The 24757-nt window shown below is 37.4% G+C and overlaps 12 protein-coding genes across 12 annotated transcripts; 4 read left to right on the top strand and 8 right to left on the bottom strand.

Moving 5' to 3' along the window:
- Nucleotides 1–239: 239 nt before the first annotated feature.
- Nucleotides 240–2330, bottom strand: MFG1 (Mfg1p; the record flags this gene model as incomplete). The annotated part of the gene is made up of 1 exon (XM_071051688.1): nucleotides 240–2330. The coding sequence occupies one exon, from the start codon at nucleotides 2328–2330 to the stop codon at nucleotides 240–242; it is 2091 nt and encodes a 696-aa protein (XP_070907078.1).
- Nucleotides 2331–3583: 1253 nt separating this feature from the next.
- Nucleotides 3584–4711, bottom strand: IES2 (Ies2p; the record flags this gene model as incomplete). The annotated part of the gene is made up of 1 exon (XM_071051687.1): nucleotides 3584–4711. The coding sequence occupies one exon, from the start codon at nucleotides 4709–4711 to the stop codon at nucleotides 3584–3586; it is 1128 nt and encodes a 375-aa protein (XP_070907077.1).
- A 662-nt stretch (nucleotides 4712–5373) lies between these two features.
- On the bottom strand, nucleotides 5374–7551 carry RAP1 (DNA-binding transcription factor RAP1; the record flags this gene model as incomplete). Its single annotated transcript, XM_071051686.1, has 1 exon — nucleotides 5374–7551. The coding sequence occupies one exon, from the start codon at nucleotides 7549–7551 to the stop codon at nucleotides 5374–5376; it is 2178 nt and encodes a 725-aa protein (XP_070907076.1).
- Nucleotides 7552–8456: 905 nt separating this feature from the next.
- Nucleotides 8457–9386, bottom strand: PPN2 (putative serine/threonine-protein phosphatase; the record flags this gene model as incomplete). The annotated part of the gene is made up of 1 exon (XM_071051685.1): nucleotides 8457–9386. The coding sequence occupies one exon, from the start codon at nucleotides 9384–9386 to the stop codon at nucleotides 8457–8459; it is 930 nt and encodes a 309-aa protein (XP_070907075.1).
- Nucleotides 9387–9882: 496 nt separating this feature from the next.
- Nucleotides 9883–10371, top strand: YPD1 (Ypd1p; the record flags this gene model as incomplete). Its single annotated transcript, XM_071051684.1, has 1 exon — nucleotides 9883–10371. The coding sequence occupies one exon, from the start codon at nucleotides 9883–9885 to the stop codon at nucleotides 10369–10371; it is 489 nt and encodes a 162-aa protein (XP_070907074.1).
- Nucleotides 10372–11243: 872 nt separating this feature from the next.
- Nucleotides 11244–12977, bottom strand: MGS1 (ssDNA-dependent ATPase MGS1; the record flags this gene model as incomplete). The annotated part of the gene is made up of 1 exon (XM_071051683.1): nucleotides 11244–12977. The coding sequence occupies one exon, from the start codon at nucleotides 12975–12977 to the stop codon at nucleotides 11244–11246; it is 1734 nt and encodes a 577-aa protein (XP_070907073.1).
- An 825-nt stretch (nucleotides 12978–13802) lies between these two features.
- Nucleotides 13803–15458, top strand: ALG9 (dolichyl-P-Man:Man(6)GlcNAc(2)-PP-dolichol alpha-1,2-mannosyltransferase; the record flags this gene model as incomplete). Its single annotated transcript, XM_071051682.1, has 1 exon — nucleotides 13803–15458. The coding sequence occupies one exon, from the start codon at nucleotides 13803–13805 to the stop codon at nucleotides 15456–15458; it is 1656 nt and encodes a 551-aa protein (XP_070907072.1).
- Nucleotides 15459–15853: 395 nt separating this feature from the next.
- On the bottom strand, nucleotides 15854–17152 carry ADE12 (adenylosuccinate synthase; the record flags this gene model as incomplete). The annotated part of the gene is made up of 1 exon (XM_071051681.1): nucleotides 15854–17152. One exon carries the CDS (start codon nucleotides 17150–17152, stop codon nucleotides 15854–15856), a length of 1299 nt encoding a protein of 432 aa, XP_070907071.1.
- A 1114-nt stretch (nucleotides 17153–18266) lies between these two features.
- POP1 (ribonuclease P/MRP protein subunit POP1) lies at nucleotides 18267–20822 on the top strand (the record flags this gene model as incomplete). The annotated part of the gene is made up of 1 exon (XM_071051680.1): nucleotides 18267–20822. The coding sequence occupies one exon, from the start codon at nucleotides 18267–18269 to the stop codon at nucleotides 20820–20822; it is 2556 nt and encodes an 851-aa protein (XP_070907070.1).
- A 556-nt stretch (nucleotides 20823–21378) lies between these two features.
- Nucleotides 21379–22401, top strand: HEM2 (porphobilinogen synthase HEM2; the record flags this gene model as incomplete). The annotated part of the gene is made up of 1 exon (XM_071051679.1): nucleotides 21379–22401. The coding sequence occupies one exon, from the start codon at nucleotides 21379–21381 to the stop codon at nucleotides 22399–22401; it is 1023 nt and encodes a 340-aa protein (XP_070907069.1).
- Nucleotides 22402–22674: 273 nt separating this feature from the next.
- Nucleotides 22675–23115, bottom strand: DPC13 (Dpc13p; the record flags this gene model as incomplete). The annotated part of the gene is made up of 1 exon (XM_071051678.1): nucleotides 22675–23115. The coding sequence occupies one exon, from the start codon at nucleotides 23113–23115 to the stop codon at nucleotides 22675–22677; it is 441 nt and encodes a 146-aa protein (XP_070907068.1).
- Nucleotides 23116–23594: 479 nt separating this feature from the next.
- Nucleotides 23595–24491, bottom strand: DST1 (transcription elongation factor DST1; the record flags this gene model as incomplete). Its single annotated transcript, XM_071051677.1, has 1 exon — nucleotides 23595–24491. One exon carries the CDS (start codon nucleotides 24489–24491, stop codon nucleotides 23595–23597), a length of 897 nt encoding a protein of 298 aa, XP_070907067.1.
- Nucleotides 24492–24757: the final 266 nt, after the last annotated feature.

The raw sequence follows: 24757 nt of genomic DNA, 5'->3' as shown, positions 1-24757 counted from the left end.
TTATGAAATGCGACGATTAATGTGGTTTATATGCGTATTATTCAGTTGCCAATAATGGACAGCTGAAAGAGAAGTTCAGTTATTTCTTATTTTCTCATATATTTCATGGTGAAATATTTTGGAATTAAGAAGGTTTTGCAATGAGCAATTGTTTTATCGTAAAATATTCTATGTTGAATAGTTAAGATTAGAGTTGATTATATGAGATTCTTTACTATCTCATAGTGCCGTAGATAAGCTCAACCATCAAAGGAATGGGGAGATATTCCGCTCGGTCTTCTTCTTTTCGACTTATTATCTCTTGGTTCTTGGTTTTGTTGATCTTTTCTGTCAAAATGGAAACTATTATCTTTACTTGCAGCGGGATTATCTCCATCAAATTTTCTCTTCCTTTGTGATTGATGCTGTGCCATCGTTTGATTTTGAAAAACTTGGGAGTTCAATACGGTTTCTTCATTTGTGGGAAACTGTTGTTTCTTGGTCTCAACATAGTTCGTATATGATTCAAATGGGCTTCTTGCTTTCCCTAGGTTTTTTTGCATTGATAACTTCTTGTCATGAATCATGATGTTTTTCAATGTTGACATGACATGTCCCATTTGCATTTTTCTTACTATGTCATCAGGAATTCCGAATATGGATAAGTTCTTAAATACCTTAAAACAAGAACGCAGCTTCATAATAGCTTCGAAATTAGGAGGTGTCGAAGAATTATTTTGTTGAGGCATTGATTTACTTTCACTTTTGTTATTCTGTAGGTTTTCAAAAATCTCTTTGCTTTTGGCAGTGTCGTTAACTAAAGCTTCTAAAAAGCTCCATTCTACACCGGGAACAAAACTGTGTATGCAGATATCAATCCACTCTACTTTGAATGTCCCATCAAATATACCTTTCAATTGGGTAAAATGTGTTACATAACTGCCGTCTGAGTAATGATATGTAAAGGTACAACGAGGGCAGTTGAAGAAGATGGTACCATTGCTTAGAACTTGTGTGATTAACTGCTGAAGCACAGTTTCAATTCTTACGAGTCCCAGCTCGGCAGAAGCAAGTCCAAACATCGGTAATAGGGCGGCATAAAACTGAAATTGTTTGAAATTGTTATCCAGTTTCCTTGAAAAGTTAATTGAACCATTAGGTACAAAAACTTGTGATACAAAATTCTCCCAGAATTTGGGGTTCCCGATCTGCCCCGCGGACCTGTTTAGTATCCCCACTAAATCATACAATCGAAGATTTACCATATTTGCAATGTACTTCCTCATTGGATAAGAATATATTAGGAAATTTCTGTTGGCTTGTTGTTGCTGTAACATATAATGCATCATTTGTTGCTGTTGGTACATCATATACATTTGCTGCTGCTGCTGTTGCTGTTGCTGCTGCTGCTGTTGGAATGATTTCGTTTTCTGTTCAGTATTAGTGGTATTGTCGTTAGGATATGTTTGTTTGGCGTCTTTCTTGGGACTTACGTTTTTATTGTCATTAGATTTATTGATATTAGATCTGTTATCTAATGTACTGGGGTCATTAGGTGATAAAGATGGCTGAGTGTTAAAGCTACCATTATAGTTATCTGAACCATGTGGTGTCGGTAATGTATTTGTTGGAGTGCCTTTCCCGCTACTGCCACTATTATTGCCCTTTTCTACACTCCCAGCCGGGGTTGCCGCTTTGCTCCTCTTACCTCTGGCAGAAGTATTTTGTTTCTTTGTTGTTGTTGTTGTTGCTGCTGATGTGGACAAAGTAGCCGGGGATCCCTTATTATCGCCATTGACTTTGTCGACATGCCTTTTGGTACTGGGGAGACTAATATTAAGTTGTGGAGTGTGCATACCAACACTTGGCACGGAATACACCTCTTCATCTCCATCATCGTGGTCTCTTTCGTCATCTTTATCTATGTACGAGCCATTATCCCCCGGAGTGTACCCGAAGGGGCCCTGACTCGCATTATTCGTTGTGCTTGCATTACCATGATGTGGGGAGTATTGGGTCATGTATTGCTTGTTCTGTTGCTGGGATTGCTGTGACAACATGTGGTTGGGCATATAGGGCGGCACTTGTGCCATCTGGTCCTGTAAGAGCATCTGTCTTTGCAGCATCTGCTGGTGTAACATCTGCTGGTGCATGTACTGGTAGTACTCGCTGTTCATAGCGTTATTCCCAGTCGGAGTTTCGACATGATAAGGCGTTGACCCGTTACCATTAGTATTCCCATTAGAACTAGTACCATTTACATTTACATTCACAGTACTCCCTGCTACACGCGGAATCGAAAAAAACCCTTCTTTTTGCTCCAACACATCGGGACGCATAGTATCAGCCATTTATATTTATATCCCTTCTAGTGCTTTGCCCTTTTTCCCTTGTTTTCTGTTTATGCGAATTCGTTATAGTAATTAAAGTGTTAGTGCTGAGGTTTTCTGTATAGTGTTATAGCGTATAGCGTATAGCGTATAGTGTATAGTGTATAGTGTATAGTGTATAGCGTATATTATATTGTTATTATATTATTTTATATTTATCCTATATTATATTTTATTGTATAGTTGTTATAAGTGAGTGGTAAATGAAAGGGAAAAGTTAAAGGTCTTATAAAGACTTCGACTTTCTCATGTTGAAATATTGAAAGGGGCCCTTATCGGTCCAAGTATTACTTTTTTTCCAAAGCTTATAGAAGAGAGAAGAGGGATGGAAAAGGGATTTACCTTTTTCTCTTGCTTCGTTCTTCTAAATTTTTTTTTTTTGCGTGGTTGCTTTGGTTCTCGCTGTGGGAAACATGAAACACGCAGAAACACCCGCAGTACCATGCTTATATCTAGTTTCTCGAAAACCCAAATACATAAAAAGTGGGTAATAATCCTTCTAAGCTAATCCTTCTACAGTAATCCTTCTACGGTAATCGCTCTAAGCTTATCCTTCTAAGCTTATCCTTCTAAGCTTATCCTTCTAAGCTAAGCTGCCTACTCACACTTGTCTGTGTTTTTTGCTACGCGTTTGTCTGCTTCACAAGAACAAGAAAAAAGTTACGGATGGGTCTAATGATTGTCTCTCCTGCATGATTGTCCCGTACAAGCTTTTTTTTTTTTTTTTTATTTGATTACGCGCTTCTTGTCCGACATCTCCTGATCAACCAGTCCACGTGAAATAAAACAACAGTTCTTATTTTGTGCTTCTATTTTTCTGTACAGGTTTCTCAGATGGAAGATACAAGTGTCCATATCATATCGTGGGCAGACACAGAGATGGAGAGAAAAGCCTCTCAGAGGAATAGCCGTAAGTCAAAGGGAAAATAATTATGGGACATAATCTCGAGGCTGCCCTCCCCCCACTCTTCTATTCGATTTGTACGCCCGCTCGAAACCAAGAAGACAACAAAATAAATGCCTTTCCCACTTCAACGCTTTTAGAAGAAGAAAAGGATCTCAAAAACAAAAAAAAAAGAAAGAAGGGTTGCTACAGGCAATTTCTTGCTTGCATAACCCCGATGGCGTTTGTAGTGATGAAACACGTTCTCGTATTAAATTATATAGCAATAAAAGATACTATGTACTTAACGTTTTTGCATTTGTGATCCATACTAGTATGTACAATAGAGGTCGGTTTCACGAGTGCGGAGGATTCGGATCATACCTTTGGAGTTGTATGGACGGCGAGGTTTGATTGTGTCGTTGGTTTCTCCGCGTTTGTCTATCTTCGAACGTGATTTACCTGCACGTTTCTTGAGAAGCTTGTTCAGAGTCTCACGCTTCTCCTCAGCAAGACGCTTCTCGCTCAGGTTCTTACGTTTACGCGCATTCTCCGCACGTCTCAGTTGTAGCTCTTCCTCGGTGAGCTTCTTCTTGAACGGATTGTCGTCTAGTATACTCATCAACATCTTGTTCTTGGGAAACGGTGTCATACTGGTAGACGAGTCCTCTTTCTCTACATCCATGGATGACTCCTTCTCATCTAACCCATCAGACCGTTCATTAAACGATTCCATGGGTTCTCCTTCTTCATCCACGACATCGTCTTCTTCCTCGTCCTCATCATCTTCTTTCTCTACCGTTCCCTCTATGTCCTCAGGCGTCTCTTCCATTTCTTCAGGCGTTTCTCCCATGTCCTCAGGCGCATCTTCCATGTCCTCAGGCGCATCTTCCATTTCTTCTTGAAGTTCGTCTTGTAAGTCATCTTGCTCATCTTGCATATCTTCTTGTTTATCTTCTTGTATATCTTCTTGTATATCTTGTATATCTTCTTGTATATCTTCTTGTGGTTCTTCATCCAATTCCTCCGGCACTTCAATTTCTTCGTCTTCTTCTAACCTAATGTGTCTCTTTTTCGCTGGCGATACAATCTCTTCCTCATCATCTTCAGCGCTGATACCTTCTTCCAGCACATCATCCGTAAGCATATTCTTTTCTTCGTTATAGTTCACATTTGTATCTCGCAGGCTTCTCCTGGGCCTCGTACTAGACACCGCCGTAGTGGCTCTCGATGCAATTCTATCAGACTTCTTTGCATTCACGTTGCCTCCTTTAGAACGGCTGGGTTTACTCCTCCTACTACTCCTTTTCGTATCCTCAAGACTCTGCTCATAATCATCATCATCATTATAGTCGTCATCATCAATTATTTCCTCCTGCTCCTCCTCATAAAAATCATCGTCCTGTATTGAATCATGCTTCGACTCCCCCGAATCAATATCACTTAAATCACTCTCCATTATCAATATATAGATATCAATATTTTATTCCCCTTTTACTGGAATACTTCTGTCCTAGCTCAGATATACACTTTATCTATTCCCCTTTTCCAGTGTCTCTTTAATAAAAAATGACGATTTAATAGTATTCAATCCGTCGACAGGATGTTAATATTCAACAATCCAAAATTTTTTATCAAAATTTTTTTCTTAAATACGAAAAAAGGATCTCTGGATTTTTTTAAACCTATTTTAATTTAATTATTATATAAAAAAATAACCTAAATATCGAGCTAGTCAGAGTTATCAGATGTGTTTTTGGCAACAGTAAATATTACATTTATAAACAAGTGGAACAGACTAATATTATGTATCATAAGTATGCTACTTTTATTTTATGGCAAACTACTTAGTAATTGGAAATCAAGTGCAAACAAAAAAATATATATATAAACAAAGAAAAAAAAAAAAAATATAACAATAAGTAATTTAGTAATATATTCAGTGAAATTAATCACCCATATACTATAGTAATAATACAACATCCTCAACTTTTATAACAAAAAAATACTGGTTCAAAGGAGGAAATAAAGTTTGAAATATAAAATTAGTGTGATTGTGAACACGAAACAAAAACATTTCCTCAAAAAAAACTAAACAAAAAAGAAATCATGTTTCTTTCACTAAATTAGGTTTCTTTCAAGAAATTTCTTTCTCATTTCAACACGTCCAGATCCTTGCCTCTTTATCAATTTGTTAATTTCTTGTAAATCGCCATTTCTTAGAATTTCATCATCAGTTGGAGTCCAAATACCAGGAATGTTTACTGGGGGATTTTCATTCCTGGAAAACATGTTTAAGAAGAATCTTGGTAATACCATAAGATCACCGGATAAACAACCAAGAATAGAACTAGTGAATGATTTTCGTACACCAGCTTCGTCATTGAGATCTTGCATCAGGACTTCGGCCTGGGAAGGCTCATAATCTCTCTGAATAATCTCTCTGATCTTTTCAATAAACTCTTGTGTGCTTGCCATCCTAAAGAATTGGGGAAGGAATAAATCAATGGTGGCAATTGGTGGAGGAAACGGTATTGTGTTGGGATCTATGTTATCGTATATGGCTTCTTCTTCCGAGAAATCATTTCTAATTGCCTCTGCAATTTCATTGGTATAGTCAAAACCAAAGTTACTGTCAATCTTGGATAGATCATTCTTTAAGGAAGAAATGAATTTCATAGTATCTTCGTCTAATAAATCATTATCCGGTATATCTGCTGTGACTCCGTGGATTTTTTGTGGAGCATTAATAGTAGAAGGCCCTGAAGGCATTGTTATCTCACTTCTTGGTCTCTTACTGTTATGGTTAAAGTTGCCAGGTACAGGCAGATCTCTCTTATTACCTCTGATCGTAAGGTTTTTCATTGCTTCTGGTTCATTATTGTTAGCTTTCTCTCTTTCATAGTATTCGATATATTTGTCTACACCGTATTCAAGTAAGAATTTTCTAAATCTATCTCTCCAGGCACTATCGGTGTGAGTAGGGTGTGTTTCTGTAAAATGTTTGAAAAACTCTCTGGCAATTGGACCTCTCCTAGTACCGACTTTGTATTGCTCAAAGTTTGGTTCAGAGCCTCTCTTGATGTTAGGATCCATCATCAAATTTCTCTTGGCAACCCTTGAAGGTGGGTCATCTGGGGAAATTAACGACTCACCGGTATCTGGGTCGATTTGATATATGTCTTTATAGAATTGTTTTTTGATAGAAATCGCTAACTCGTAGTCCTCGTCTGCAGTAAATTTCTTTTTTATCGAAGGGGGAAGAACTTTTGTTTTAATCAAATTTCCATTCGCATCTCTAACTAGTTTCCCATATTGATCTACTTGGTAGACAAAATCTAACCTTTTCGATAAATGAACCCTGTATCTGTGTCTGATGGAATTACCTGTATGATTAGGCACATAATGAGAGATTTCATCAAAGAGTGTGTGTGTAGTACGTCTCATAGGGTTTTTCCTAACAACATCCAAGATAAATTCATCTTCTTCCTCGGTAAATGAGGTTTTGCTGACACCAGTACCTCCAAAGACTTTCTTCGTGGGTACATCTCGCTTAGTGCCATTTGTTTCATTCATTATCTCATTTACCGGCTCACCGATCTGTTCTCCATTGCTCTGACTAGAAGCACTAGGGGTAGAGGTTACTGATGCCTGGTTCTTGACTATTGCGTTGTCAAGGACTGCTTGAAAACTATCATATGGGACCAGGTAGTTGGACATGTCTAATAGTGTATTATTATGAACACATGCCCTGATGAAAGTAGATGTAACGGTCTTCAATTCTGTATTGTTATAAGGAGAAACCACAATGACACTCTTGGCTTCCTCGGAGTTCTTGTCCGGTAACTCATTCACCACATCACCACCATTCAAAAGTATCAGATTCTTCAATTGTTCCACGATAATCTGCGAGTCATGAGCATTGGAGTCCCTATTTAAATAGAACCTCATTCCAGCAAATATACCTTTATTATTCTCCTCATTGTGAATCATTTGCTCTCCTTGATTTTGACCTTGTAGTTCATTTCCGTCTCCGTCTCCATGTTCTTGTTGCTCTTGACTTACAACAATATTTTGTTGGTCTTGGCCTTGGCCTTGGTCTTGGTTTTGGTTCTGTGGTACATGGCCATGGTCTTGTTCTCCCATTTCATCACTTTTATGTTCCATATCCTCAGTAACCGTTGTTGGCAGAGGAGTCATCTCCACACCGAGTGAGTTCCCAGACTCAATGATATTAGTCTCTAACGCATCAACAAACTCATTGGGAGCAGTATCATAGTCGTCCTCATTTGTAGCCATCTTTTTTTGTTATATTATTTTTATATCTTTTACTTTTATCTGTTTATTTGTTCTACTTTTTTTTTTGTGATTAAATCTATTTTTAGTCTTTCTTTCTTTTTCGGTTTTCTTGGTGTGCTTCAATAGAAGTATAATACTATTTTCCAATGGTCAAGTTGCAACGTTTTCTTGTTTGTTTTTTTGAGAAGTACTAAACTTCAGTTTATTTTTAATTTATCCTGGAATTAGATACTTATAAATATTTCCTATTAACTAACCTCTTTCTTTCTCCCCTTACCTCCATGCAATATAATTAGAACGGGGTGTTGTGGTGTTTATCTTTAATGACCACATATGCCAAAAAATATATATATAACCCAAAATCTTGGATAATAACAAAAATCTCTAAAAAAACAGAAAAAACAAATAAAAAAAATTCATTTCATAAACAAATCACAGTAACGTACACGCCTTTTTCTTAGAGAAAAACCACTACCACTCAGAGACACCCGCACAGCGCAACGCCTAAAAATTAAAAAAAAACAGAAAAAAACACCGCTGTAAAACACCGCGATGGGTATACCTATATACGTAATAAATTATATGGCAGAGCCGTTATCTATGATATTAAGGTATGTAATGTTGTACGACAACATAGTGTTATACGTGAATTTCACGTGGTTACTCCGTAAACAAACACCACAACCAATATTGTTAGATGATCGGCGGGAAGGTCTATTTGGGTTTCTGGTAGCCGCCGCCGTAATTTTATATCAAATAGATCCTATATTCTAATATATGTAAGAAAATAGAGTTTTGTTCACAGATGAGGGGAACACGCTCTTGAATATTATTAACACCGATTATGTAAAAGAATTATTTTTTCCTTAATAAGGTTAAACAGCAAAATTAAAGCCAAGTGTCTCTTAAACTTGGACTAGTTGTTCTTTGTAGAGGTTTTGAGAAGAGTCGTATGTATACAGGAGTGCTGACAGCTTACCGCCCTTGACAGCAGCGGAGTCTAGACCCTTCGTGTACTTTCTGATGTTGAGTCCCTTCTTGGCGTCATGACCGTATATGACAGTGACGTGCTCTTCTTCATGTGCCTCCATTTCGGCGTCCCAGAACTTGTACCACCGTTGCCAGTGGTTGCCTTTCTTCTCACGGCTGGTGTCCATGTTGTCGTAACTGTTCACGTACTTCATGTTTGTTAACGAGAAGATGGTAGACTTCAGATTCAGATGGTGTGTGCTGAAGTCATAGTCCATAGGAAGTATACCAGCATGTACAGCGATCAGTCTCTGTTGAGTCTTCTCCAAATCTACCTCGAGAACGATGGTACCTTCCTGTGCTATGTACTCCACTTGAGCGCCGCTTAGTGACTGTGCTACTTCCAAATGTGACTGCTTTACCTTATAGATATCTGTACCAGCAGAGTTCTCCTGCAATACTTCGGGGTTTAGAGCACACATAATCACAGAAAACTCGTTATTTCCCAGCACAAACTGGACTTTGTCACGGTGCTCCATCATCCATTCAACGACCTTAACATTATCAGGACCTTTGGTGATGAAATCTCCGACAAAAATAACCTCCATATCGCTGCTCTCAAAGGATACTTTATTCAACAAATCCATCAACTTGTCATACATCCCGTGAACATCCCCTATAAACAGATATTGCTTCTCATTCCCTTGCTCCACCATCGTTCGAGCAACACGCGGCTTCAGAATGCCCTCTAGGGCCTCCGTGGTAAGACCTCTATACCCATGGCCAACATCAAGTGTCATAACAGTTATTAAAAATATACTGAGTACAAATCCTAGCGTTAAGACTGCAATACGCTTAGCAATCATCAGAAAAATACTGAATAAATTAAAGTTAGGTAATAGTTTATTGAGCTCGTTATCAATATTTTTACTGAGCTAATATCTATCTATCTCTCTCTCTCTCTCTCTTTTCTCTCTCTCTCTCTTTCAGTATTCTATGTTGTTTCCCTTTCTGATATAGTCTCAATCTTTATTTATTTGTGGGGATCCTTTTTTTAAGATATGAATTTTTCTATCTTTTTCGGGTGATTTGCCAACTTTGGGAATTTTTAAAAAATTTTAATATTATTTTTTTTTTTTAATTTTTAATTTTCTTCGTTTTCTTTGTTCGTCTTGATTATTTGGGAAGGGGTAATAGTTTGGTGTAAATAATCTCGAGTAAATTGATCTGTATAGGGAAATATTACAATTATATATTTCCGAAGGTAAAAGTTGAACTATCAAGTTATTACATATCAAGTGAGATCAAGATATAAAGACAAAAAAAAAGCAAGGGTAATCACAGGAGGAAACGAAACAAATCATGACTGTGCCTGCAGATATTATAGATTGGACTATATTGAACGAGATTGTATCTATGGATGAGGATGATCCCGGATTCTCGAAGGGTTTAATTATACAGTATATTGATCAAGCTACGACGACGTTCAAGGAGATGGATGATCTACTGGATAATGTCGATAACTTGAAGGAGTTGGATAACTTGGGTCATTTCCTGAAGGGCTCTTCAGCTGCTTTGGGTCTACAACGTATTGCATGGGCCTGTGAGAGGATTCAGAACCTGGGTCGTAAAGCAGAGGATGAGTTTCCAAAAAGAACCGAGATTCTGAAGAATCTCCCAGACAAAGTTAGTGTTGAGAGCCAAGACAAGTCAGAACCCTTAGACGATCAACCGATTCCAGCAGATGATACTAAATACCTACTGTTAATCAAGAGGGCACTCGCACAAGCCAGGATAGAGTTCAAACTTGCGAGAAAAGAACTCTCAGACTACTACAAATCCGAATTGTAAGGAGAAAAATAGATTCAATGTAATTACAAAATAAGAACAGTTTAGAAGTCCTTTTTTTCACAAATTAAAAACAAAATTTAATAATAAAACAAAAGACAATTCTTTCGCTAACTTACTCTAAGTCTTATCTATCTCTACAGAGTTGTATTATATCATGAAAATTATTGCCTTTGAGTTTTATGAAGAAAAATATATGTAGTTGGGCTCGACAGTATTTTTAATCAAGAATTTTTTTTTTCAAAGCATACAAATGGAACACTTAAGCAATAGAAACGAAGAAACCCTGAAAAATGGGTTTCTCTTGTAAAAAAAAAATATAATAGAAATACTACGGTCCTTTTGAAATCAATGAAAAAAAAAAAGAACTATTAAATGAAACAACCAAAGATGAAAAAGAAAATATATATATATTAGTTACCAATATTAAAAAACAAAAAAAAAAAAAATAATACCAGTACAATAATATAAAAAATATCAGTTATGACCATAATTAAAAATAACACAAATATTAATTGACTTTATATAATAGCTACATCCCCTTCGAGAAATGATCGGCAATACTTTAAAATCCGGTTCCTTTTTAAAATTTCCACAAAATTAGTTAGAAAAACAGCGTTTTGTACGCCATTGTCTGTGCGCAAAAAAATAGAAAATTGTTCGTATATTTAGAAAGTTGGTGGTAACCACAGAAATCATCGTAGCAGAAGTGTAAATCATGAGATTCACATATTATCTTATGAAGTACGTCTGTGCAGGGTTTTTCTCAGCCCGTTTAAATGACGTATTGTAAAAATATAAAGAAATTAGAGAAAGACTAAATAAATCGTAAATCAGTACGATTTTAATATATGTGCATTATTTCAGTCTAGCCTTTATGTATCGTGTTTCTTATCTATATTTGGTTCTAATGGGTTACTGTTCTCGTTCTCGAAATTTTCTTCTAGTTCGGGATCGATTTTGTCACCTAGGTGTTGTCCATCTAGGAACACTAGGTCATCCTTATCTTCACATTTCTCGAGGACCTCTTGTGGGAAATATTCTTGTTTGACTAGACCATCCTTATAGCCAGGATTGTATTTATAGCCTTTGTGATAACCCAGCTCCTCCATTAACCTCGTAGGTGCATTTCTAATGTGCATCGGTATCTCGCTGCTCGCCAAATTGTACTTGTTTTCAGCTAGCATACCTTTCAGTTTCTTCCATCCACGATATATCTCCACCGATTTGGGGGCGCGTGCTAACGATACACAACATTGAACCAAAGCCATGTCTGCCTCAGGAAGACCTAGCTTCATTACTGTGTCATGGGCTGCAACCGCAAGTGGAAGAAGACTATTATCACGGATTCCTATATCCTCACTAGCGATTCTAATCATTCTTCTGGCGATGTATAACGGATCCTCACCACCTTGGAGCATTCTGCCTAGATAATACAGCGATGCGTTCTCGTCGCTTCCTCTAACGGCCTTGTGGAAAGCAGAGATCGTATCATAGTGGTTATCACCCTTAGGATCATAATATGTGTTAAGACCTTGAGAATTATTGTTCTTGATAATCTCTTTGAGCTTCTCGATCGTTATTTCCTCATCAATCGCTCTGCTGGAGACTTCTATCATTTCCAGTAAGTTAAGTGATCTCCTCGCATCTCCAACAGAGAGGTCATATATATATTCCAGTACATTACGGGGAAGCTTAAGAGGATTTTGGACATTCCAAAGGATTTTTCTACACTTATTAAGTAATGCAACCCCGCGAGAAAGAATTATAATAATTTCTGTCTGGGATAATTTCTCTAAAACAAACACATGACATCTACTGATCAAAGCATTATTCAGTTGGAAGCTCGGATTTTCAGTAGTAGCGCCTATTAACACGATATCACCATTTTCCACATGAGGGAGTAGCAGATCCTGTTGTACTTTATTAAATCTGTGAATTTCGTCAATAAATAAAACAATCCTTCTCTTTGTTAATTGGTATTCCTTCCGTCCCTTTTCAAATATAGAACGGAGTTCCTGAGTATTTGCTTTTGTTGCGCTTGTCTCTATCATACTGTACCTGCTTCCATGTACAGAGGCTGTCTTGGTTAAAAGTCTCGCAAGAGATGTCTTACCAACACCGGGGGGACCCCATAATATCATCGACGGTACTATCCCTTCTTGGACATATTTGTTCAAAACACCATTCTCCTGAGATAAAATGTGTTGCTGTCCAACATAGTCCCTGATCTCCTTTGGACGTAACTTCTCACTAAGCGGAAGATGTCCAATCTTCTGTAGCCATCTGAACTCATAGTCAGCATTTTTGGATGGATCAACCACTGTATTAGTTACCTTCTGCTTTTTCTCCTCTGGCTTTTTCGGTGTTATCTCATCTTTCTCATTATCTAGATCAATAACTTCTTCTTGTGATATATTCCTCTTCTTATTTAGACTTCTCGACCCTAAAATACTCGTTATAGTCTTCTGTTGGCCACCAGAGCCTGAACTAGTGGCAGATCCTGATGTACACCCATCGAGATGACTATTAATCAGTGAGAACTGAATTTTCTCATTACATACTGGACACGATATAAGTTGTTCAGTACCTTTAGAGTTGCCACTCATCTTTACTTACCTTTCAACGTAGTTATGTATATAGAAAGTTTCAATAATATACCTATCTAAGATATGTACAGGCCACTCTTCCTATCTTACCATTAAAGTGAGCTAAAGATATAACACCCATTGTTCATAGCTCATCGCCTTTTGGGCTCTTAAAAGAAAGTGGGCTTATAAGGGATTCATGGAACAGAAGACGAACATGCTATAAAGAGATACGTTAAGAATAGTATTTTCCAACGTAAGTTGGTTTATAGATTAACTGATTATATGGTGGTGATTCTCTTTTTACAATATATTTCATGCCAGTATCAACAAATGGGAATATTGTAGATGTTTGTAATGTGTAAGTATGTGTAGGACCATTTGGCATAAAGTCATTCACTTTATATAGCTGTTCAACATGAAAGCTTCCTTAAGTTACCAACTATACAACAACAGCCGTCAGGTCAAGAAGAGATATTCAATACACTACGTCGATTAAGGCTAAAATTCTCAGTATTAGATTGACTATTTAAATAGGACATGAATTTATTACATGATACAGCTTATCCTCATAAAATACATGTTTTCAAAAGTAGTTCTGACAACAATGGTAACTTTTGCTTATGTAACTCTTAGTCTTAACCCATTGTTCTTGTTGCAAATTGACAGCATGAAAAATCGCTTAGTTGAAGGGGAAACACGAGAACATCCAAATTTATAAACATGCAACATAGAGGTTATTGTTCAAGGGCTTTCAGTTTTAGAGATCATTAATCTATTCATAATTCTTATCTAAGGAATACTTTATACACTGACACGCCAGATTCTGCTTTCCTTTCATTCTAAATGAACTGTAAAGTTTACACCTTTGTTTTGGTGCTGCTTCTTGTGGCATCGAGGTTGTACGTGCAACCGGTTTACTCACTGATCTCTGACTGTGATGAGACTTTCAACTACTGGGAACCGCTAAACTTGCTGCTCCGTGGGTTTGGTAAGCAAACTTGGGAGTACTCCCCAGAATACTCTATCAGATCATGGGCATTTTTGCTTCCATTCTACGGTGTATTATATCCTATCAAGGCATTTGCTGAAATCCAGGCCAACTGGAATTTCTATGTTGTTAGAGCTTCCCTGGGTCTACTCAGTTTAGTACTTGAGTGGAAAGTGTTCAAAGAGATTACAAGCACAATGACGCTTGAAATAGCTAATCTGTGGTTGTTATACCAAATATTTAATCCAGGCTGGTTCCATGCTTCTGTTGAGTTGCTACCTTCTGCAGGTGCTATGATATTACAATTGGGTTCCATTAACTATGCTTTGAAATACTTATCTACAGGATCCACTAGTAATTTCATCGGAAGTGTTTCCTTTAATTTCATAGCTGGTATTCTAGGCTGGCCTTTTGTTTTAATATTGAATTTACCTCTATGTTTCCATTACCTAATTAATCACAGACTGATTTCAACTGTTAGAACTGTCTTTGACTGCTCTCTCATTTTCTGTCTGATTTCCACCATTGTTATCGGTATTGATTCGTTGCTATACGGTAAATTCGCACCTGTTGCCTGGAATATTTTCTTCTACAATGTCCTAAATGCAGACGAGAGCGCAGGTCCTAACATTTTTGGTACGGAACCTTTCTCATACTATATCCAAAACCTGATTTTGAATTTCCCATTTCCAACATTGTTCTTTGCAATAATAGGTATTACGCACTGGAGGCTATGGCCACTCTGGGGTTCAATGATCACATGGTTTACTATTTTTGCCGCTCAACCTCATAAAGAAGAAAGATTCCTTTATCCAATATACGCATATATCTCATTGAGTGCTGCCATATCCTCTTATAAGATCCTTAAGTTCTGGAAGAAACACCTTCCCCTAGCCAAACTAGTAAAATTCTCAATAATTTCCCTTGTAATTTTGCAGGCTACGTCCCGTATTTATGCGCTTGTTAACAACTACACAGCTCCAATGGATGTATACTCTACTTTATTCGACAGAGAAACGAACTCCGATGACCGTATTAATGTATGTACAGGGCGTGAATGGTATCATTTCCCAAATTCATTTTACCTACCTGATTCGCATAGATTGAAATTCACTAAGTCTGCATTTGATGGCTTATTACCAGGCGACTTCTTAGAAGATGAATCGATATTCACCAAGATAAGAAGTATTCCAGAAGGTATGAATAACCAAAATCTATTTGATGAGTCGAAACTATGGCCTTTAGAAGATTGTGACTATTTCGTTGATGTAGTTCTAGAAAGTGTTGATAATGAAGATGCTTTCAACCCTGAAACTAAAGAACAAATCTCTTGGAATAAAGTAGAGTGTTCAAAATTTATAAATTCTGAAAAGTCAAAAATTCTAGGAAGAACATTCTACATTCCCAAATTCGTTGATCATACACTCCAGAAGCATCTACCAAAAGTTTGGAATAAAGTTCATCACTCTGAATATAATGAATACTGTCTTTATGAAAAAGTTGCCGTATAAATGTGACACATTTTACTAGAAGTTGAACTTGGACTAAAATAACTGCAAATTTATTATGAACGTCGTAAATATTCTTATTCCAGTCGTACGGCATGTTTTATTTTCTATTATTTACGTATTAAGCACCATGTAAATCATTTTCATTTAAGTTAGCACTTTAACATAATGTTTATTCCTTTATTTTTTTCCACTAGTAAGTGAAATATTTCTATTTCTATCCCTTTGGATAACCTATAAAGTGGACATGAATTAAATATCTAATATTAAAGAGCCATGAAATTAATAGTACGTCTAAACAGAAATATATTGTTCTAATATATCAATATATATATATATATATAAAGGAAAAATGCTTTTTTCATAACATGCAGATTTCTATACATAAAAACATGAATTTAAATGTCTTTGTGTAACATGCTGTCTCTTGCTGGACCGGTACCAACCCATTCGACAGGAACCTTTAGGAAGTCTTCGATGAATTTTAGGTACTTCTTAGCATTTTCTGGAAGGTCCTCATACTTCTTTATCTTAGTGATGTCCTCATTCCAACCTGGAAGAGTGACATACTCTACTTCAACGTTACCTAGGGTCATCAAATCCTCTGGGAAGGAGTTCAAAGTCTTACCATTGTACTTGTAAGAAACACCGACTGGGATTTCCTTGAAAGTATCTAGAACATCAAGCTTGGTGATATTCAGACTAGTGTAGCCGTTGATCAATGTCGAGTACTTAAGCACAACTAAATCTAACCAACCACAACGACGCTTACGACCTGTGGTGACACCAAATTCGGCACCAATATCTTGCAATTTTTCACCCTCGGCATTCAATTGTTCTGTTGGGAAAGGACCTTCACCGACTCTTGTGGTATAAGCCTTTACAACACCGTACACATTGTCAATGGTTCTTGGTGGGATACCTAGGCCGGTAACAACACCACCGATACCAGTGCTAGAAGAGGTAACGTATGGGTAGGTACCAAAGTCAATATCCAACATTAAGGCATTAGCACCTTCAACTAGGATTTTTTGGTTTTCTTCAACAGCTTTATGTAGGAATTCAACGGAGTCAACCACGAAAGGCTTCAAATCTTCCTTGTATTGTTTGAAACGCTTCAATTCTTCCTCGGCGTCGTAATCGAAGTCACCGTAACGCAGTTTTCTGGTTTCCAGAAGTCTTCTGTACTTGGTCTCGAAGATTTCCCAGGCTCCTGGGTTCTCGTTCACCAAATGATGTACTCTGATACCAGATCTGGAAGCCTTGGTGGAGTAAGTTGGACCAATACCCTTACCGGTGGTACCAATGTTCTTACCATCGGTAGAGTGACCAGCAAGCTCTAACTCCCTCAACTTATCTGTTCTTTGGTGGAAATCAAAAACTAGATGGGCTCTAGAAGAGATAAACAAACGTCCCCTAGCATCCTTCAACCCCTTTGACTCCAAAGTCTCCAATTCCTTGAAGAAGGATGGAACATGGACAACGACACCGTTACCTAACAGGTTCTTACAGTTTGGGTTAACCAAACCAGATGGCAACATGTGGAAGTCGTATTTCACACCGTCCACCACAATCGTATGGCCAGCATTGTTACCACCAGCACAACGAGCCACAACATCATAATGACTCACCAGCAAGTCAACAAGCTTACCTTTACCTTCATCACCCCATTGAGAACCTAAAACAATGTTAACCATTTTTATTTGATTTTTTTTTTTTTGTTATTGTGAATATAATAGTATTGTTACTTTACTATTAGTCTATACGTTCTTTAGTCTTGTTACAGAAGAATATGTCTTTCTTGATTTCAATTGAAGCAATAATTAAATAAAGGAATATAAATATAAATAGTATTATAATTGAATTACAAGAGATAAGAAAAAAATTTTTTACTCAATATGAAGAAGTTAAATTATATAAGTATCAAAGAAAGAAAATAGGGTATTAAACACCCTATAAAGAAGTTACTGAGTCCACATTTTTAGTTCATTTTTTTTGTTTCTCTGGGAAAGAAAATAGTCTGCATTGTAGTGTGATCATCTAAGGACTTGCGTCTACTCAGTTCTCTTTCTCCCTCTGCCTCCGTTGTTGGTTGTTGTTTTTTTTTGCCCCACCATTGAATTCAAGATGTTAAATTTAATTAATTAATTAATTAATTAATATAATATCAATAAAACTTGCTAAATAGAGAATATACCTGCGCAAATCCATAAAACAGGAGGGAAAAAGAAATTTTTAGCGTAGTAGAACCCGTAGTCCAACAATGGGTCAACATCCCACAAATCCCTCGACAGGAGAAGTCAACCAATAGAAAAGCAACAAGGGCCCAAAGATGAAAGTAGCATGTGATGACCAAAAAAAAAATGACATCAATAATATCTCATGAAAGATGGGTAATAAATGTACAATCTTGTTGAAAACTTTTAGTCTCATTATAAACCGGGGACGGCAACTACTAGATAAGAGACGCAATTTTGGAAAACTTCCAGTTTCAGCCGTGTTCACGTGATATATTTTTTCTTTTAATTTAAAATTTGTATTGTTATACGAGTTATTCACGTATTTAGTATATAATTACATGTGATCATGTGCTTTAAACGTACAATGGGATCTTTCTTCTTGGGTCATGTGATTTTTTTCCTTCTTTTTTTTTTTTTTTTTATTTTGGAATTTGTCTCTTAGATGCGATGAGATGCGATGAGCATGTATTAATTTAGTCAATTAAATTACCCATTTATTCATGTTCTTTAACTGTATCAACATTAAAAATAATTATACCATAAAAACCTAATAAAGCAGCATCAACAAAAAATGTCTGGTAAAAAACAATTGAATGATAATCAGTTGTTTAAGAGACAGAAGGTCCGGGATGCCAGGCAGATCAGGACTGAGGCTATCAAGCAGGACAAACACAGCGACCTGTCTGATGCGGGTGGGATGTTAAAAGTAGGTGAGTTTATTCACTCCAGAAAATATGAGATCACCAGTTTACAGATGGCAATGAAGAGTTCGAAGAATTCGGGGTCTACCAGGGTGTTCCAAGCATTGCCCAGGAAATTGAGAAGGAGAACTGCTTCTCATAATGTAAAACATATACCGAGAAGGATGAGGAACAGAGCCCTTAGAGAAATGCGGAAGAGTAACGTTGCGGACGTTAAAAAAGGCGATGAGCCTCCTAAATCAAAATACAGAAACCATGGGCTGACTAACAGACAGCTCTATAAGATGCGTATGGCGGTGAAACTTTTGAGACTGGCGACAAGGTCAACTGCTCTGCAGCTGACACTCCCAAAAGCGGTCACTCTAAAGAACACAAGAATAAGAAATAAGATTAAGACACTCAAAAAAGCCATCAAGACGCATTCTTCAAGACGAAAGATTAATAGGTTGAACAACTCGATGGGAAGCCATGATATAGTCGCTGTTAATGAACTGGCACCATTGCCGAAGACTAAGATCAAATATCTAAAAAGGCAGAAACTATTTGCGTGGTTACCTACACACGTATGGAATGCAAAGCGGTCACACATGATGAAAAGATGGGGATATCAAATTGCTTGGGCTCCAACACAGAAATGTTTTAAAATGACACACAGACTGGGTAGTGAGACAGCTGCATCAGATGGTGCTTTATGTATGGATACGAGTTTTTATGGAACTATGTTTGTGACAACAAAAGAAGGCTCTGACAAACAGTGTTTAGATAACCTTGTTGGAAAGCTGACAAAGAATAAGGCCAACAAGAAAAAATATAAAAGGAAAATTTCTTGGTTTGAGGGAAAGTTATATCATCCTGAGGAAACAGAAACTATTATGGGACCTATGGAACTTCTGTGGATTAATGACAGCAAAATACTTATTCGGTTACACCCAGCTCTTTATGGCAGAGTTTTTGATATACTATGTAAGACTAAAACAGAAGGCCTCGATATTCTCGATGGTCGTTTTGCTTTATCTAGTTTTACCATACGTGGTGCAGCAGCATTATCCTCTCTGCTTTCGATTTTTAGAAGTACAGAAGCCTCGCAATCTTATAGACAGTTACTAGGTATAGCTAAACTATCAGATTATTCGATGCTACCAAAGAGTACCATCTTTGGTTTCAAAGCTCTTGATCCTCGATATCTTACAACTCCGCATTTGCCCAATACCGTAACAAATTCCAAAACTTTAGTTGACAGTATCATTGAGATCCAAAATAGTCCTCCTCAGGCTGAACTCAAAGGTATTATAGATAGGTTAACTGAGTCCAAGGATAGAACAGAATCTTACAATAACCAACATACATTAAAAATGATTGCTAAAAGAAGAAGATATGAGCTTGAAAAAAATGATAAATACAGTGGAAGTAGTCGAGTCCTGAAGTTTCATAAAGAAAAGGACCCAGAAATACCACTTCTAGTAATTAAGAGACAGAAAGTGAACGACTGGCTAGTAGTTCTACCTTGGTTTTGGCTGTTACCATTTTGGTATCAACTTAATAAGATTCCTCGAGTTTATCACATTGGGTTAAGGCAAGTTCAACAACTACAATACGAGCATGGCCAATTCTATTATCCAGATGACTATCCTTTTACTGAAACTGGTTATCTAGAAAGCAAAATATATAAAAGGGAGTCTTCCTATTCACACTGGAAGAAGAAGCCAATCGGGAAAAGAGTGAACTACGAGAAAATAAAAGACGTTCATAGTACCACTTTGCCTGCATTTCAAGGTGAGATTGGTGATCCATTTTGTGCCGATTGGAAGTTGTTGCAAATTCTCAGAAACGGTATGAGATATCTCACCAAGGATTCAGGTCAGATTAAATTAATAGATCCCGCTAAAACTGGTCAATTTGATGATCAGAGGAATAGAATGGTGGGAAATATAAATGACTTACTTGAACTTTACAAAGATCTTACTGAGGATAAACTGCAAGAAGACACAAAGATACCCGTGAAACTATGCAATAGTAGAAAAGCTACCATTTGCACTTCAACGATAAACACCGTTACTGAAATTTCTTCGACGCAGTTGAATGTTACGCCGGTTTCGTGTATTTGCGTTGAAAAGGGTAGACCAAAGGACAATGCTAGAATTTACAAGATTCCGGACAGCCATATAGATTACTGGATTTCCGTGGCCAATGGTGAGTACCTCGCAAATGGTAAGAAGTTGCATAATCAGAACCCACCAAAACCTGAGGCTTACGACCTTATCGGTTTTGCTACATCGGGATCTTTCAACCTCGGTAAAGGTATGGGAACATGCACGGGCTTTGTGGACAGTGAATATTTCACAAACAAAAACCCACACTTCCTCCTTCTACGAAACCCCGGCACAAATATTTACAGACTGGCAAGATGTGAACAAGTCACTATTTAAGAATATAACATATCATATATAATTATCTGCATCTTTTTTTATTATTATTTTTTATTCTTCGTTCTTGTTGCTATTATGGTTTGGCCCATTGTCTCAACATCGTATAGCACACATTTGACATTTTAGTCATAGTCATGGTCCCTGGTCCGTAAATCAACTGGTAGTCAAAAATACACATATAACTATATGTATATACTCATAAAACATAACTAAACTAAAACTATAAAGTAATATTAATTTAATTATCTGAATTTTAATTGGCCCATTGTTGCTGAAATTCAATTTTTCCGGGGCTTCGTATAGAGAAGCCACTTTGCAGAGCGAAGTGAAAAACTGACGAACAATCAAATCACCTTAGCTGTATACCATACGTCATGTCATGCCTTGGACTTTACGTAACGGCGAGTTTTGGCAGTCAGTGCCTGGACCCATTCTAATCCTGTAGCATCTTAGACTGTCAATTATATATTGAGGACTGTTTTTTCTTATAGAATTGGATAGGTTCGATCCAAGTATAGAGTATAGAGCTTCAAAATATCTTAAACGTTAACGAAATATGCATACTGCTGAATTCCTAAATACTGAGCCAACTGAGATATCGTCGGTTCTTGCCGGTGGATACAACCACCCATTGTTGAGAGAGTGGCAAAGCGAGCGTCAATTGAAGAAGAACATGTTGATTTTCCCATTGTTCATTTCTGATAATGCAGATGACTGTACAGCTATTGAGTCTCTTCCTAATATCAAGAGATTCGGTGTGAACAAGCTCGCTGAGTACCTGAAGCCATTGATTGAGAAGGGCTTGAAGTCTGTCATTCTATTTGGTGTTCCGTTGAAGGAAGGTACAAAGGACCCTGTCGGTACTGCGGCAGATGATCCACAGGGCCCTGTCATCCAGGCTATCAAGCTGTTGAGAAGAGAGTTCCCAGACCTGTACATTATCTGTGATGTCTGTTTGTGTGAATATACTTCCCACGGTCATTGTGGTGTATTGTACGATGATGGAACCATCAACCGTGAAAGAAGTGTGTCGAGAATTGCAGCAGTAGCAGTTAACTATGCCAAGGCCGGCGCCCATTGTGTTGCCCCAAGTGATATGATTGATGGTAGAATCAGAGACATCAAAAAGGGTTTGATAGATGCCGGTTTGGCTCACAAGACTTTTGTCCTATCCTACGCCGCCAAGTTCAGTGGTAACTTATACGGCCCATTCAGAGACGCTGCATGTTCAAGTCCTGGAAACGGTGACCGTAAGTGTTATCAGCTGCCACAAGCGGGTCGTGGACTCGCAAGAAGGGCCTTGACCAGGGATATGAATGAAGGGGCTGATGGTATCATTGTTAAGCCTTCCACTTTTTATCTAGACATTATGCGTGATGCCAGCGAGATATGCAAAGACTTACCTATTTGCGCATACCACGTTTCTGGTGAATACGCTATGTTACACGCTGCAGCAGAAAAGGGTATAGTTGACCTAAAGAGTATTGCATTTGAGTCTCATGAGGGTTTCTTAAGAGCTGGAGCAAGATTGATCATCTCTTACTTCACTCCTGAATTCTTAGGCTGGTTAGAAGCATAAATATAACCATGACTGATTTTTTAATGAAGTTTCATCTATAACCTTTTCCTGTTAATGTTTTGTTATATAATCCTAATTTCCTGCATATATGTAACTAATATTTCCTAATTAATGAGGACAAAGTCGAGTATTTTGTTTTATTTCTAATTTATTTTTTATTTTTATTTTTTTAATAATGATTAACTATAAGTTACTTAGAACAAATTGGGCGGAATATTTAAATATTTGACTAGTTACAATGCTATTGGGAACTGATGTGAAAACACAATATTATTACTCAGATTTCTTTTCCTTTTCAATACCTAGTACTGTCATCAGAGGTCCCAGTTGGTCCGGTCCTAATTGAATACCAGCCTTATCCAGTGAGCCCTTAAACTCATTCATAGCGAGTCTCAAATCCTTGTCCATCAGAATTTTAATCATTTGCATGGGCTTAAAGCTACGTTCACCGTTGGCATCATGGTTGTCGTTATTTACCAATTTCTTCTCGATCATTATTTGACTAACTTTTTCCAGCTTTTGCATAACTTCTGGGTTTGAATGTATACGATCCATCAGTTGTTGAACCTTGATATGTGCATCTATCTTGTCATTATTAACTTTGTTATCCCAGGACTGAGCATAGAATCTAACAGGACTCCTTCTTTGAATAACTGGAGAAATCCTAACACTTACCCTTGGTAGTAGGGTTCTCAACATACTTGAACGTAGCATAACTTGAATAATATATCTATGATATTGTATCTAAAAACTGTTTGATGAAAGAACGAACTTCCAAAATGTTAAAGTAATAGTCTTTGCTAATGTGTCAAACATCTTATAGGCACAATTTGAGAAGTTGTAAGGAGCACGCTTCATTCTCGTGGGCAAATACCTAACACTAATGTCAAATGATCCAGTTCACTTATGTAAGTTAATTAAATCGAGTCTATATATATATAATTGATTTGATTATGAAATCCTTGATATTAGCTTTTATCTCGCTATTTCGGTATTTCTTTTTATTCTTGTGGTATGACTATAGGGCTTAAATGTATGACAAATATTTTGATATAAGTCTTGCGTGGGACTCTTATATATCCTTAAATGTTTTTTGATGGTATCAAACTAAGAAAAATAACAAACTGTATTTTGCAAAAGATGAGACATTAATAATACAACTTTTTTTTTATTCATTTATCTCTTAATTTCCTTTAAGAGAACTTCCATCTGTTACCACAAGCTTCACAAGTACAGAAAGTTGTAAGAGGTTCATCCGCAGACCTGGTTTGCAATTGGTAGTAGGAGACCTTCTTTTCTTTACATTTACCACATGTAAATCTATCAGTTACGGACCTCTCAATTGTGGCACCTTGGGCATTGAACAAGTTCTGTTTCTTAATCTCCTCCATCTTTCTTTTCAAATGTTCAGGAGCCAAGTCCTTTGGATCACTGTTCACCAATTGCTCTGGCGACAGGTCTCCATTTGCAATCTTGACTTTCAGGTCTGGGTTATTCCTTGAGATGATATTGGAATAGATAACACGGTACTTATCCTTGTATTCCTTCTCCTTCGTTGTACTATCGTTTAACTTATTCATCTCATTTTCGACAGATATACACGTCTGCAGAATAGACTTCGGTGGGTGCTCACTGTCCTTGGCCAGGGCGTCATACAGCGCTCTTATCACTTGGTCTCTGAGCTTGTTGTTGTGCACATTGGGATCCACACCGTCGTTCTTCGTGTTTCTCACTTTAGTGCTAACAAATTTATCAGTCTTGCGAGGTTCCTGAGATGTAGCACCAGCGGTCGACCCACTTTGAGATGAATGGCCAGCGGCGCCATCGCCACTGTGCTGAGTCCGCGCCTTCTTCGTCTTGTTGATAGCATCCTTCCACGAACTAATCATCCGCTTCGCCAACTTCACAATCTCACCGTTTCCAGACTTCTTGAACTTATTCACCTCAACACCCACTTTTGTCTCCCTCAGCAACTTCTCAGTAGGAACGACCTCCTTCTCAAGGATCCTCAGTATTTCCAAAACAGCCTCATCGTTCCCCTTCGACTTCTCCAGATTCTTAACATGCACTACAACGTCCTTAGCATCCATCTTTTCCTCTTTTTTATTGACTTAACCAAACAGATACAAGTTTATCCTTGTTCAACTCGGCAATTGTCCTTGTTCAGCTCAGCGATTGGTCTTCTCAAGGCCTTGTTCCGATTAAAAGTATTCTTATATAGTCTTTTTTTATTAAAATTTTTTTTTGCTTTAAAAAGGCGAATTGCCAATTTTTTATAGAAATTGGCTTATTTGAAGGGACCCAATCCGAATTTCGATAAAGGACAGGAAGGCTAACTTGACATTGACAGAATTTG

Source organism: Nakaseomyces bracarensis (genome assembly GCF_045282275.1).
Source record: "Nakaseomyces bracarensis strain CBM3 chromosome Unknown Scaff7_0, whole genome shotgun sequence".
NCBI lineage: Eukaryota > Fungi > Ascomycota > Saccharomycetes > Saccharomycetales > Saccharomycetaceae > Nakaseomyces > Nakaseomyces bracarensis.
The sequence above is the reverse complement of the archived record's forward strand: the minus strand, read 5'-3'. Positions and strand labels throughout refer to the sequence as shown.